At 42.1% G+C, this 14412-nt stretch overlaps 1 protein-coding gene across 1 annotated transcript in view; it reads left to right on the forward strand.

Annotated features, from left to right (window-relative positions):
• Positions 1 to 14412, forward strand: part of LOC112116858 (nucleolar pre-ribosomal-associated protein 1-like) — a 76542-nt gene that overhangs the window by 52544 nt on the left and 9586 nt on the right. The window contains exons 27-35 of the mRNA XM_026652225.1: positions 268 to 378; positions 461 to 524; positions 2233 to 2404; positions 3011 to 3113; positions 8480 to 8640; positions 9191 to 9302; positions 11297 to 11403; positions 11987 to 12130; positions 13939 to 14048. Coding sequence (XP_026508010.1) covers positions 268 to 378; positions 461 to 524; positions 2233 to 2404; positions 3011 to 3113; positions 8480 to 8640; positions 9191 to 9302; positions 11297 to 11403; positions 11987 to 12130; positions 13939 to 14048 — 1084 coding nt within the window. The remainder of the gene's footprint in view (positions 1 to 267; positions 379 to 460; positions 525 to 2232; positions 2405 to 3010; positions 3114 to 8479; positions 8641 to 9190; positions 9303 to 11296; positions 11404 to 11986; positions 12131 to 13938; positions 14049 to 14412) is intronic.

Genomic DNA, 14412 nt, shown 5'->3' on the forward strand with positions numbered 1-14412 from the left:
ATGCAATCAGATCCTGCAGTGATGGGGTCTATGTAAATCCCTAGATAGGATGGTAAATACCAAGCTGGCTTCTAGAAAGGTTGTTCCAGTTGAAGCTACTATATCATATCTGGACTACAGCACTGATAGAGAAATGTTTTGCCCATGTCGTGTCACAAGTGTAAATATTAATGCAAAATCTTAGGGTGTTTGTTTAAATGTTCTCTCTCTGGCTACCATCTGATAGAGAATGCAAAAACTAAAAATACAGTTTTGTATTTGTTTCAGAGGCATTAGTGGATGTATTGTCAACTATAGTGAAACTCAATCCCTCAGTCTGTGAGAGCAGCCACTTCGCTGTGTTACTAGGATCCTATGGTGCAACGCTGAGTGGTGTCGGTAAGTGTATTGCAGTGTTAAAGATATTTTCCATTGGATCTATTTTTAAAATGCTTAATGTATGTCTTACTGATTTTTTTAGATCAGAAAATTTTACTGCTTCTTCAGTTATATGAGAAGAATGATCTAAGTCTTATAAACTTTAGGTAAGTTGATTGCCGCCTTTTGTTTTGCTAGCATATGTGCCATATAAGCAATCTGAAAGTTAATATATGCCTGGCACCTTATTTTTGAATTGAGGACCAAAACTCAGAATGGGAATTAAATTGATGTTGGTGCAAGGTGCTGGATTAATAGAATTTGGGCACTATTCACAGAGCAGGTGCAGAACAGACAGCAGCTTTTCAGCTTCCCCTCGTGCCACTACACTGGGGTAGAGAAGACCACATTGCGGGGTGAAAGGATTGCTTTTTCTCCCAGTTCTTTTAGTCCTTCGTCTGCTGCTCAGCCAGCCCACTTTGCAGTTAGCACTTTTAATGGCTCTGCTGCCTTTAGCATTTTGCTGCTTATTCATTCTGTTTATTTTAAATGCACCTTTCCATCATTTCACCTGTATAAGCATTACTAACAAAGTGCATACAAAGTACAAATTCAACCTATGTCCAGCCCCCTCGCCTCCCGTCGCCAACAAAACTACACTTGAAATGCTACAGTGGCACAGCTGCAACACTTCAGCATAGACGCTCCCTGTGCTGACAGGAGGGGTTCTCCTGTCGCTGTGGTTACTCCGCCTCCCTGAGACGGGTGGTAGCTACATCGATGCGAAGAATTGTTCTGTCAACCTAGTGCTGTCTACACAGAGGGGTTAGGTTGGTTTAACTAAAATGGTGGATTTTTCACCCTCCTGAGCGACCTATCTGGGTCAGCCTAACATTTTAGTGTAGACCAGACCAAAGACTCTCCTTTGTCTCACCCATTCAACCCCATCCCACCCATGGAAAAGCCTGTGGGAACAGATAAGCCTTGTCGCCTGTCCCGAGGGTCGGCATATTTGAACTCTGGTGAAGTAAGGACAGAAGTTAATTCCAGAGTCAAGGACCCTGCCACTAGTCTCCTCCTGCCTCTCAGCTGCTGTTATCACAGGGGCAAAGAATGGCCTCTCAGGTACCTAGTACCATAAACCATCTAGGTCTTTATAGGTGAGAAACAACACTTTAATATTGCACTCTGAAATAAATTGGTACTCAGACCCTTAGATAGACGTAGTCCCTGCCCTGGCAGGCAGGGAATACAGACCAATCCAAGGAACATGCTTGAGATTGGGAGTAGGCAGTCGTAGGCAGTCATTGATGGGAGCCTGTATAGCTTGTAAGTGATTAGTGGCATTGTCTTTGTCGTCTTACTACTTCATAAAGTACTTAGCGCATTGTAGGCCTATCCAGATAATAAACAATAAGCCTTAGCACAATAAGTGGATTTCTAAGGAGAGAGTGGAAGGGCTTGGTTTAGGGGGTCATGGAGGCATTTTGGTGCTGGCTTGAAAAACTAATTGAACTCCAAGACATTCTGAGGTTTGTATAGTTTGATCAAGTCTTGGTCAGTGTGTGAGGAGGTGGTGGTGGTAGGCACTGACACTGTCAATAAATCATTCTCCTGAGGCACGTACAGACTTTGATTTGTTGGCTAAAGGGACACCATCAGCCTGAATTTCGAAAGCCTTTGAGAAAGGATGAGAAAGATGTTGCCAGGGAAACAGATTCTAGTTTCAAGTTCCCACAGGATAATAAGCACAAGTGAGGGGAAATTTTAAATACTAATTTATATCCTTTTATAAATTGAATCCATCTCTATAATTGCCTGTCTCTCCATGCTAATTATCTGTTAACTAAGGGCTTACTTTTAACAATATTTAAGGATATTGTTGTGGGGGCCAGCAGCTGTGGAACATCACAAGACTTGCAAGAGTCTGGGGAAGTCACTATGGCAGCAGCCAAGCATGGAGGAAATGTTGTGTCTGCTAGATAAAGAGAAGATGATGAAGACTATCCTACATTTCCCTCAACATCGCCGTCTCCTGCCACCAGAGGTGCTTTGGATCAACTATTAATTATTCTCTTTTGATGTGGAAAAGCCCCTTTCCTTTCAGTAATTGATTAATCATGCTGTTGTTCATGTGATATAGTCCATTGTTTGCATTCAGAAATACGTAACAAGATGGCAAAGATTAATTAGCTGGTATCACTTCACAGAACATGTTTTTACTGTTCTATTTCCAACTGAACCAGTATTTTTTTTTTCAGATTAATTGCAGTCTAGGACCACATCTTGCCTGTAATTAAAGCTGTGCAACACCACTGAATTTAATGAGGTTGCCAAAATATAACCGAGATCAGAATTTGGCATCTAGTGACTCACCACGTTTGACTGTCTAAACCACATCTGTGCATCGGTACAGTTGCACTGGGTTCTCTAGTTTAGTCTCTCGTATAGTCTGCTCCTATTGGTCAAGGACAAACATGCTGGAACCATGGCAGCAATAGCCATATTTAAACACAGCAGTGGTTAAGCATGATTCTACATCTAGTATTTTCAGGGCTTTAATGTGAGCGGCCATGATGATATTGTAAGGGCAGTTTGAAATGAAGCTGGTTTAAATTCAAGTAGTATCTCTCTATTTTGGGTTTTGTTTCAGGAAGGACAAGTGCCATTGTATAGAGATAAAAGTGAGAAGGATCTTGATGATCTCTATGACCCCTGTTTTCTACTTCAGCTCTTCAGTGAATTGACCAGACCAGGTAATGTATATATTCATCTCACATTTTAGGCCAAACTGTCGGGAACTGTAAGCATGCATCTGAAGGAAGAATTCAATATTATTACAAAGAAAGAGTTTACACCATTTTTGAGAGGAGAGAGATTATGATATTTGCGTTATTTACCCAGTCTATTGTGGTGTTTAATAATTTTCAGAGTAATTAGAAAAGATTTTTAAAAAGCTCTAGAGTCAGTGAAGCAATTTCCTAAATAGTCCATAGTTCCTGTAGTTAGTTTTAGCGGCATTCCAGTTCTCACACGCACAGTGATGGGGGCTTGGGCATACAAGAGACATACATAGAGTTCTAGTTTGAGGCCATGATCCTGCAAGCTGCTCTATATACGCAAACCCATGTGCCCATGCCTGGCTCCTATGAAATAAGGGGCCGGGGGGAGGGGTAAGAAAGGGGAAAATACAGTTGGGAGAAATCATCGCTGCTGTGGTGAGGATATGGAGGAAGGGCTGCCTGTGGGCTTGTAGAGGGAAGATTTTAAATTGTAACCTGAAGTGGCTTGGCAAAAGGGCATCAGAGGCAAACCAGGCTTGATACTCTCTGGTCATAGGGCCAAATTGTGTAAAGTCACTATGCCCAACCTAAGGGGCACAAGTGAAAGAGCTGGAGATGGTCAGTGGAGAATTCCCCAATCTAGGAGAGCTCTTCACTGATGTAAAGCTGGTGGAGATGGCAGAGCTGTCTCCTGTGTGAACCACTGTGCTCCGTTCCCCCCATCTCAGCACAAAGCAGAGCATGGCCAGGGTGAAATGGTAGGGCACATGGTGGAACAGAGCTCCGCTATGCCCAGTTCTCCACTGGCGTAAGATAGAGCTGTTCCAGTACAGCTCTAATTTGCACCAGGGCTGCGCGGCTGAGAATCAGGGAACAACAGCCCTTCAGCCCCCTTCTTCACTGCCCCTAAGAGCAGAGTTTGGCCTGGGTGGAGAATCTGCACCATTGTGTTGAAGGAAGCTCTCCATCTTTAAAATGGCAGTCAGCTTTTTGGGGAGCTAGTTCCTCAGCTGGTGTGAACAGACGGATCTCTATTGACCTCAGTGTAACTGCACCAGTTTACAGCTACTGAAGGTTCGTCCCTTTATGTGTCTTAGAATAACTCTTGTCAGATATCCGCTCCCATGAGTAAATCCATCTATGTGGATGTGTGAGAGCATCTAATATTCAAATCAAACAAAAGTGGCTGAGAGTTCACAGAAAAGCAGGTATATGATGTGAAAAGAAAGAGAACTATCCATAAACTAAGCTATGGTTGGGTATAAGTAACAAGTAATCACCACCAGTCACCTCCTACTTAGCACTGGCACCTCTCGGTGTGCATGATTTGTGAGTTAGAATCTATTATGTGTTTACTTGTTAGTTATGTTGTGGTCCACCATTAAGTGTAACTTTGGCCAAGTAATTCATCAGCAGTGGAGGTGTTTTAAAAAACCTCATCATCGTGTTATGCCTGTGTTCTCAAGTCAATGGAAAGTTTTGATTATATCTCTGTGTGTGCTGGTAACCACTTGCTCAATATTGCTTTTCTAATTTAATATGACACAATTTCCCTGTACACCCAACTGCTATACTTGCAGACGAGGCTTTGTGTCTGTTTATAAAATGTTTAAAGATCAAAGTGAGACATTTATCACAGCGAATTTACCAACCACCTCTCTCCCATGTCCATCATGATGTTCTTTTCTGGGTAAACTTTGGATTGCTACAGCTGGCTTTTGTTTGCTATAGCAATAACATCTTCTCAAACAAACGGCAAGCTGATAATATAATTGCTTTGAAAGGTAGAATAAAAAGTGCAGATGAAGAGAAAGGAAATATAAACCTGAGTAATACAGTACCTGTGTAGGTAGGAACAGAGGGGAAGGGAGGTGCTGTTTTAAGTTGGTGTTACAAACTGACCAATATGCTTTTGACAGTAATAATAACATAGTCTGTCATCCTGTGTATATTTAAAAAAAAAATTAAGCTATAGAAATTCAGGATGCCCCTTGTGTTCTAACAGGATCAGTGTTAGATGGCCTAGTGTTTTTGGCTGTTATTGACTAAAGGTGGGATTTGAAAAGTGCCTTTGTGACTTAGGATCCCAAGTCCAAATATGTTCCTAAGTCACTTAAGCCACTTTCGAAAATCTCACCCCTACTGTTTTGTGCCTGCTCCCTGCTCTTGCTGTACAGCATCATGTGCACAGATGTTATGTAGTTCATCAGTACATAATTATAAACATACAAATGATTACTGCTTGCTGAGTAAAGGCCTTGAATTGTGCAAATACCCAGTTCTCTCTAACTTTAGATCAGATAAGCATCTAATCAAAAGCTTTCCAACTGTGGTTCCCAAGGTTCTTTAAACAAACTGGATGTCAAACATACATTTTACTTTTTTTTTCAATAGCTTGTTATTTCATGTCAATTATTTGATTGCTGTTTCCAAGGGCAGCTTGGTTGAAAATGTTTCCATGCCATGCGTGCAGTGGAAGAGGAGTTTCTAGATAAATCCTCCTCTGAGTTACATAGATTATACCCTTGAAATAAGGAAATAGGATTTTATTATGGGACATGAACATGGGAAATTATCATTTGTTGTTCGTATACGACAGAAGTGCCCAGAGACTTCACTTGGAATTGGGGCCCCATTGTGCTAGGCAACGCACAGGCATATAGTGAGGCACAGTCCCTACTCTAAAGAGCTTCTGGCTTCGCATTTGCACTTCAGACAAGAACTCTGGATCAGCCACTGCTAAGAGGGGGATAGAGAAACCTGCACAGTCTGGTAGGCTTCAGATCATTCTTCTGAAGAGTGTGTGTGTGTGTAAGTGTAAGTGTAAGTAAAACACACCAGGAAAAGTTCCTTTCCTTGGGCTGTTCTGGCACCCTGCAACCCAGCCCGAGTAAGGGCAGCACATAGCCACTGTACCCCAGGAAGAGGGCAGAGAACAGACGGTGAGTGACAATCCAGCAGGGAAGGAAGTGCTGCCTGCTATCTTCTGGTGCCCCTGGTGCTGCGGGAGAACGGGGAAGAGCCATAGGTCCTCCAACTTCCTCCCAACCTATGCGAGAGCAACCTGGCCGCAGCTGCTGTTCCTGCCCTGCACAGTCTCTGGCGATGTGGACATCCCATGCGGAGGAGTTAGGGGGCTCTTTATGCTCCCCTGCACAGCTGTGCATCTGGGCTCACGACTGAGCCCCTTATGAGGGGGAAGACTGAGGCATTTTGAGTACTACCAATTCAATATGATGGATCTAACTTAGCCAGGAGGCTCGTGGGGAAATGTACAGGAATCGTTAGTGCTGAGAACAGCTGTTGACTCTCTCCAGCAGATGGTTTTGAAATGCATTTCCAGTGGTGCTGTTGCACAGGTTGTCACTCCGTCATGTGGAATAGAGCTGGCCAGGGTGCAGTGTGGGGAGGGGAAGATTCTACCATTGGCTGTCCCACCTTCAGCAGAGCTATATATGGAACATGCCAGCCGAGAGACAGAGATAGGTGTTATGGCAGCTGAGGAGGGAATGAGCACAGCTGTTGGGATGGGGACATAGATAATCTGTGATTTTGGGGGGCGACGAGGAGAAATTGCCATGACAAATATAAACCTTCAGTGATCAAAGGGCTAGAAACGTACTCAGACATCTTGGTTTAGGAGGAGCAGAGCTGGTAAACATTCACTAAAGCTTTCGTAGGATGTTGCCACTAAGTAAAAAACATTTGTTATTCAGCTGGAAAAAAAATACTCCTATGCTGCTGTTTCTCCTTGAAGACTAGCATAGGCAACAAGCCTGGAGTGTTTACATCAAGTTGGTGTGGTGTTAGGAGTGGATAGAAATGCCACTACTTTTTCAAAACCTCATTAAAAATGGCTTGATTAACCTCAAAATCCCTTTAAAAAATTCAGCCCCGGGTGGGGAGGAACTACGCAAGAGAAATATGATGCAGAAGGTAGGTTTATTCAGAAAGTTAAAGGGGGTGTAAATTGGGTTTAAATTAGAAAGTGCCCTACATGTTAAAGTCACTGATGGGCCTATATTGTAATTCAAACTAGTAAACTAGATTCTTTGACCATGGCTAGTAGCTTAAGAGGGAGGATCCATGTCTTATTCTGGTATCCATTTCAGTAAAAGGATGCTTATCTGGGAGGTGCTTTGACTCACCCCGCTGTTTCTTCATTCAGATGCAGGATATGGGGAGTGCCCAAGAGGTTTATTTTTTCCCTGCAGTTAACATGAATCAAACATTGAGCTCCATAGAGCCTTCCCAGATCTTACTCATAACTTTACATGGTCTTCCACTTACAGCAATATCCTTCCCAAATAATGAGCACTGGATTGTGTCCTGCCACTCTAAGTGTGCAAGAGGGGCTGGGCACGGGGAGCCCCCCTCTCCTTGTGCAGCCTTGGGGCACAGATTGTGTCCCTGCAATGTAGGAACTGCTGGACTTTTCCCTCTGCACGCTCTGAGGTGCATGACACTCCGAAATGAGCAGGGTCATGGCCCAAACTGCCCCCTCTTCCGCCCCGCCCCCCACGTCAGCAGAGCTTCTTGAACCTCCCCCTTGAGCAAGGCAGCTCCATGCTAACTCTAACTTGAAGCTGTGCCATAAAGGGACAAGTGCCCTGACCGTGCTACGGTGAGTACATCATTCCAAAAATGACACCATCTACAGAGGTACAGCAGATTGCAAGGAATGAAATCTAAATAAGGCCATTTGAAACTGTAATACCTCTTGATTTTGGGGGTGCCCTCTTATGGATAGGTGCCCATAAACACTGTTCACCTGACTCGTTGCACAAGGCTACAATTTCCAGCTACAGAGTTGAGGCTCAATTCCAGACCCACTGAAATCAATGGTGATCAAGAGAAGAGAAAAGATAGCACTAGAAAAAAAGGGGTGGGCAAGAGTTGGTTTATTAGTTAAATTCTGCCCTATTCTTTGCATTATTCTATAGCCTGGTCTTCCTTACAGTTGCTGTTTGGCAAGCTAAGAACATGAGCTGAACAAGCCACTCTACCTGATCCCAGGCCCAGCCAGCTTCATGCACCAGGCAGAATTCTTTGAGTTGTCCTTGAAGATGAGCTCTGGTGTATCACAGCACACCAGGAACTGGCCAACATGACTTCAAGGAAACTAAAATGTTCCTGTTTAGATGTGTGTGTGCAGAATGCCTCTTCCTAACCCGGGTATTGGAGTGTTCACCACGCATTGCTACAGTCAATTAAATTTACAGTTTCTAGTTCAACTTTCAGAAATTGTTTTTAAATGGAAGTTAATGTGAAGAATTGCATTGCCATATGTTCTTTGTAGTTGTTGCTTTTAGAAATGTTAACTTCTTTCCTTTCCTCAGAGTGTGTAGTGGCATGCCATGCATTTGTGGAAGTGAATGCTTTGGGCCTCACAGTAGCTGCCCTGAGCAGCTATGATTCCAATATGCGAGCAGCAGCGTACTATATCCTGGGTTCCTTTCGTTCTCACCTGGAAGGAGCTCGCTTTCGAGAACAGAGACAGGTACAAATGTTCTAGATTTAACTTATCCATGATATTAGAACCTGCCTTGGTAGGCACACTAGGGCAAATTAATTCCTGGAAGGGACCCATTCACCAGCCTCTAGTTTCCATTTGCCCTTGGATGGGTGAGCAAACAGGTTTCTCAAGCCCTGATTCAGTGTTTAGTATTATTATTAGTCTGTCCTCAAAGATGGGATTGTGTTTCTCGCACACTTTCACTTGTCCCAGAGTTAGCAATTCCCAGCTATAGAAATGTGTACTTAAGAGTTGATTGAAGTCATATAATGGTTTTTTAAAAGATCTGTTATCCTCTTTCCTATTCTGTTTTCTTCTTTCTGTATTTATTATGATTATAATCAGTGAGCTTTTTAAAAAAAAAAAAACATTTGGCATTCTTAGAACAGTCATTCTGCTGGGATTGTGGCTTGATTTGTTACTTGTAAAATACAATTAAGGCCTATTTTCCCACACTCCCATTGAGGAACGTCTTGCTGTATTATCTGATGATGAGTAATACTAGAGCTTTCTCTTCCTTGTTCTTATGCGACAGCTCCTCTATCTTATGGATGTTGTGCAAAATGGAATCAGACAACCGAATCTCAGATTTACTTTCTCTTTGACCCTCTTCGTTGCTAGAGTGGTGCAGCAAATGCTGAAGCCAGGTATTGTAGATTAAATTGTATGTTCTGTGGTTTAGCTTCTGGGGCTAAAGCAGGGAAAACAACATTGCATAGAACGATTAGTTTCAGTGATACTGTAGAATCAAAGCATATTGGTAAACATAGCAACCATGAGACATGCTATAGCACAGTCTCCACTCCAGCATTTCCCCTGGAAGCCAGATGTATTGATGCTGCAACTCTACCTCAGTTTCCTCCACTGTCCTTTTACCTGCTGCAGCTGTGGGCGTGGCCTGGCCCTACCACTTTACAGAGTTCAGCTCCTTCCAGTGCCGTAGAGACTCTTACAAAAATGCCAACGAAAATATATAGCCCGGACAGGCTCCTGTGTCCCAAACAACCCCACTGTCGAGGGGCTGGCGCTCTCCTCTCCTCCTCCCTCAGGGGCAGAGGTGTGCTAGACCATCGGGAGCCCTAAGCAGGAATATTCCCCCCTCCCCAACACATACTAAAAAAGCGAATGGGGGTCCCCTTGAGCTGCTCGGGGCCCTAAGCAATTGCTTAGTCTGCTAATGCCTAGTACCGGCTCTGCTCAGGGGCTCAGACATGCAGGTCATCACGGTTCCTGTCTTCAGTCAGGCTCCTTGCCATCCATAGGACAGCCTGTCTGCTGTACTCCCTCTACACCAGCCTCCAGCTGCTGGACTTCCCTCTTCAAACTCCCCTTTCAGGCTTAACAGCCAACCCTGATGTAGCAAGGTTTGACTAATTAAGCCTCAAATTGCTGTTTAACCCTTTCCAGTCAGAGACAGAGTTTATGTGCCCTATCCCGCATGCCTTCAAATGTTTTGAGGAAAAACCTTCATTAGAATCTAAATCTTATGCACTGACTTATTGGAGGAGTGGGAAGTGTCATGCTTTGTGTGCAAGTGGTTGCCAGTTCAGATCCCATCTAATCTGTTGCAGAGGAGGTGGATATTCTCTTCACAAATTTTGGGCTCAGTACAGGAATAACTGGGTGAAAATGAATGGCTTGTGTTATACAGGAGATCAGACAAGATGATCTAATGGTCCTTTTGGGACTTAGAATCTATGTGCGCATGCCTGACTTAGTCATGCAAATAGCCTGATGTCTGTGCAAGCCAGGTGGGATATTTGCACGCCTAAATCCAGGCATTAATGCGTGCATCTCCAGATTTGGCCATAATACAAAAGTTTAAAAAATGTGGTCTGTGGAGACTTGGCAGTTTGCATGGTGTGCTGGCTCTCCTCTGTGTTTACATCTAAAAATATAGGAAAATACTTTCATTGTATTACTTTTCCGTTTGATTAGTTACTGTAATTGCCACAAGAATGTTTATAGGATCGTGTATGGGAGGAGAGGTGGTCTGTAGTATTGCAAATAGGATCAGGTGTCCACAAGACAGTCTCTTTTAAGCTGTGGTTCACACTATGGAAAATGTTGGTGAATCCCTGCCCTAAATGGCTATTTTTATCAAATATATAAAATGTGGAATAACTGCATAATGTTTCAGTGATGTGTTTCTTTGGTACGGATGTTTTGCTGTAAGCTAAAACCGATGATTGCATGGTCTGGAATTTGTCCATGATTTTGAGTTTGCTTTTCCTGTAACACTCTTCACCATGCTTAATATCCTGTATTTTTTAATAAGATTCCCTAGGGCTTATCTGTGAATTTCACTGAGGGGTTTGCTTTTAACTCTGCAGTAGATTTTTATTTCTGAGTGAAGGGTAACTTTGGAAGTACAGTATTGAGAATTGACCAGTGTTAAATATTCATGTGATCATTTGCTTGGTGCATTGTCTGGTTGTGTATTTTTGTTTTAAGTAAAATTAATGGTTAACAACAATACCGTCACTGTTACAGTATGAGAACATCATACTTGCCACACAGTGAAATATTTCTGACATCTACTGAGGCAACATAAAGTGTAGATCCCACTTCATCAGTGAGGTGGTGAATGTGCACACTTAAATTTCCCTCCTCGGCAATAACCACTGAAATCTGTTCACAGAGGAGCACATGTACACAAAGATAAATAAATTCCTTCTGTCGCATCAGTACTTGGACTTGAAGAAAGTACCGGGATTTTATCAGCTTTTCTACAGCTTTGATTTAGAGGTAATGTGAGATTTATGTCCTATATGTTTCATAAACCCTCAGAGAGCAATATATTGCCTGGCTTAGCCAGTATTATGACTTGAGGGTGTTAAAGTCTAGTAATCAACCAAAAAATCCCAGCCATTTTCTACTCAACACTTGTAATTATTTACTGGCATTTTTGTTTCATTTTTATTTTCATATAAATATTCATTATTTCTTTTGTGGTGGTGCCTAGTGGGCCCAATTAGGAATCAAAGCTCCACTGTGCCAGCACCGTGCAAACACAGAATGAAGATCTAGTCCCTGCCCTGAAGAGCTTACAGTGATAGTCTAACTTAGTTAGTAATGCTGAATTCAGTGAAAATATTTTAGAAATAGCAATCTTTTAAATTTTGTCTCTGATCACATTTGCCCCATTGACCCATTATTCCTGCAGAAATCTATCTGTTGGTTACATTTTGTGGTGGTAAAAACTGAAAAGAGGAAGTCTGGAAAAGTTGATATTGCCACTTGGAGGAAACTGTATTGTTTGTGCTGAGGCTTTTCCCAGCATGTTTTACTTCGAAATTGGTGACTCTGGTACTTTCTATGTGGTTTCCAGCACAAAACAGAACGTGAGTGGGTTCTTGGGCTTCTTGGAGAAGGACTGCGAGATAAGCACTGCTATGAGCTGTACAACTATCAGAGGATTTTCCATGTCATTTTGTGCTTCTTCAACAGTCCGCTGTGTGATGAAGCCTCCCAGGTAATTAAAAGGGGGGAAAAAATGTAAAACTTCAAGCAAATTAAGAAGGGACATATAGATGCTCTTCTTTCAAACTTACTATTGTTCAACTGTATGGGGGGAAATATCCACTTACATCAAGACTATGTGCCACATTCTCATCATGGACCTGCACCATTTTTCACCAGCTGACCGTAATGGTCAGTGGCCTCATCTGCACCAGTGAAACTAACTTTTGAAATTGTAATTTGTGCACTTTCAGTTGCGTAGTTGGGCCTTTGCCCTTTTTAGGATGGTTCACAAGCCAGCATTCCACCTTCACTGTACCCTAAACACTAGCTTAAAGTAATAATATCAATAGCTTGCTTTGTTGTATTGCATCATTATACCTGAAATGCAGCCTGTTTATAAGTTTGTCAGAAATGAAGGGCTCAGTCCTATAGGTCAGTGGTCTCCAAACTTTTTTGATCGTGCACCCCATCAGTAAAAAAATTTTGAGCACGCACCCCCTGCCGCGCCGGCTCTACTGAAGGAGAAAAAAAAAAAAAAGAAAGGCACTCGGACTCCCGCCCGAACTGCCGAAGGAAAAATAAATAAATAAAAGGGCTCCTCCTGCCACGTAACCCCGAAGGATCCTCTTGCACACCCCCTGATCCAATAACATAGGGGGCATCCTTACAATGGAGAAAAGTGGAGGCTTATGTCAGCATTTTTAAAACTGAGTGATTTTGTTTCCTCAATTTTTGGACACCCAACTTGAGTCATCTTAAAGAAGCCTAACTTTCAGAAAATGTGGAGCATCCACCCTTGGAAAATCAGGCCCTTTATGGTATCTCAAGTTGGGCACTCAGAAACTGAGGTATCCAAAATCACTAGTTGCCTTTGAAAATCTTGGCCTAAAAATAAAAAAAATATCTTGTTGCCTGGGCACTGCTTCTCTTTAATGATTCTAATATATCTGCCTCAAAATTAGAAAGTCTGGTGTTCTTTGGCCATTCTGAAGAACTTGAAATGTTTTGTTACAGTGTTTGCCTTTATGTGATTAGATACTGTCCACCAATTTTTCTAAATAGTTCACATTTTTTATTTACTTCTGTATGAATGGGTATTTTAATAGCTGCCTCTATTCGCTATCCCTCTAAAAATACATTTTAAAAACATTTTTGTTTACTCACATCACAAAATGTATAACAACTGGTGTTCCCAGTAGAGGAATGTCATAAGTGATGCAATAATAACAAATGCCTTGAACTCCTATAACACTGCAATCCAGGCACTTTACAAAATCTCAGAACACTATACAAAAATTAACTCATTGTGCCTCACAACACCCCTGGAAGGTAGGTATCATTATTGCCATTTTATAGATGGGGAAACCTGAGATGTACTGAAATTTAATAGCTTGCCTCTGGTTACATAGCAAAAGCTAAACATAGAAGCCATGTCTCCTGACTCCCTATTCTGTACTTTAACTTCTAGACAGACTTCCTTTCTATGGCCCTATTCAGCAAAGTACTTAAGCATGTACCTAGCCTTCAGTAGTCCCATTGACTCGTGCTTTGATGCTGCTTATCTGTTTAAGTTCAGTGAGGAACGGGTGCCTACGTCTCTGCGATATATCATCAAAACTAAGGGGCTCCGGCTGATGTCTGTGTGGAAGGTTATAGGGTTCAGTCAGGCATTTTCCCTGTCTTGTCGTTGTTTTCATTTGAATAAAAGCTTATCAAAAAATTAGATTACTATTCTATCATTCCTAAATGTTTATACTAGTGAACTAGCCCGCAGCTATAGTTTATTGAAATAAAAGTATGTTTTGTTTTCTGTTTCAGAGTCACATTCTGGAAATACTGCAAAATGCTGCACGTATCACTAAAGCAGCCTATGAACTGATACGAGACCATAGCCTCTTAACCTGGATATTGTATATTCTGGAGAAAAGGTACATAGAAGGGGGATGTTGTTGTAATGAGAAATAATTGTACTCTTTGTGTATAAAGGGAGTATTTGTGCAATTGAAAACAAAAATAAAAAGGTTTATTCACCCATCTGTGTGTGTGAAAGAGACTTACATAGAGGTATCCAGTCAGTAAATTTTGGGGGTTGTTTTTTAGAAGTTTCTCACAAAGGTACTATCAAGATGACATATTAGGATAGCGCATTAGCCATTCACTTCTTCAAAGGTTGCTGTAGGCACCAAATCCTGCAATGACCTCTGCATGGCTGTTAATTTGATCCTCTATCCTGAATTGGCTGTAATCTCAAACAAACAAACAAACACACACACACTCCTTCCTTCCTTCCTT

Source organism: Terrapene carolina, unplaced genomic scaffold (genome assembly GCF_002925995.2).
Source record: "Terrapene carolina triunguis isolate 2854851 unplaced genomic scaffold, T_m_triunguis-2.0 Scaffold31, whole genome shotgun sequence".
NCBI classification, from domain to species: Eukaryota; Metazoa; Chordata; order Testudines; family Emydidae; genus Terrapene; species Terrapene triunguis.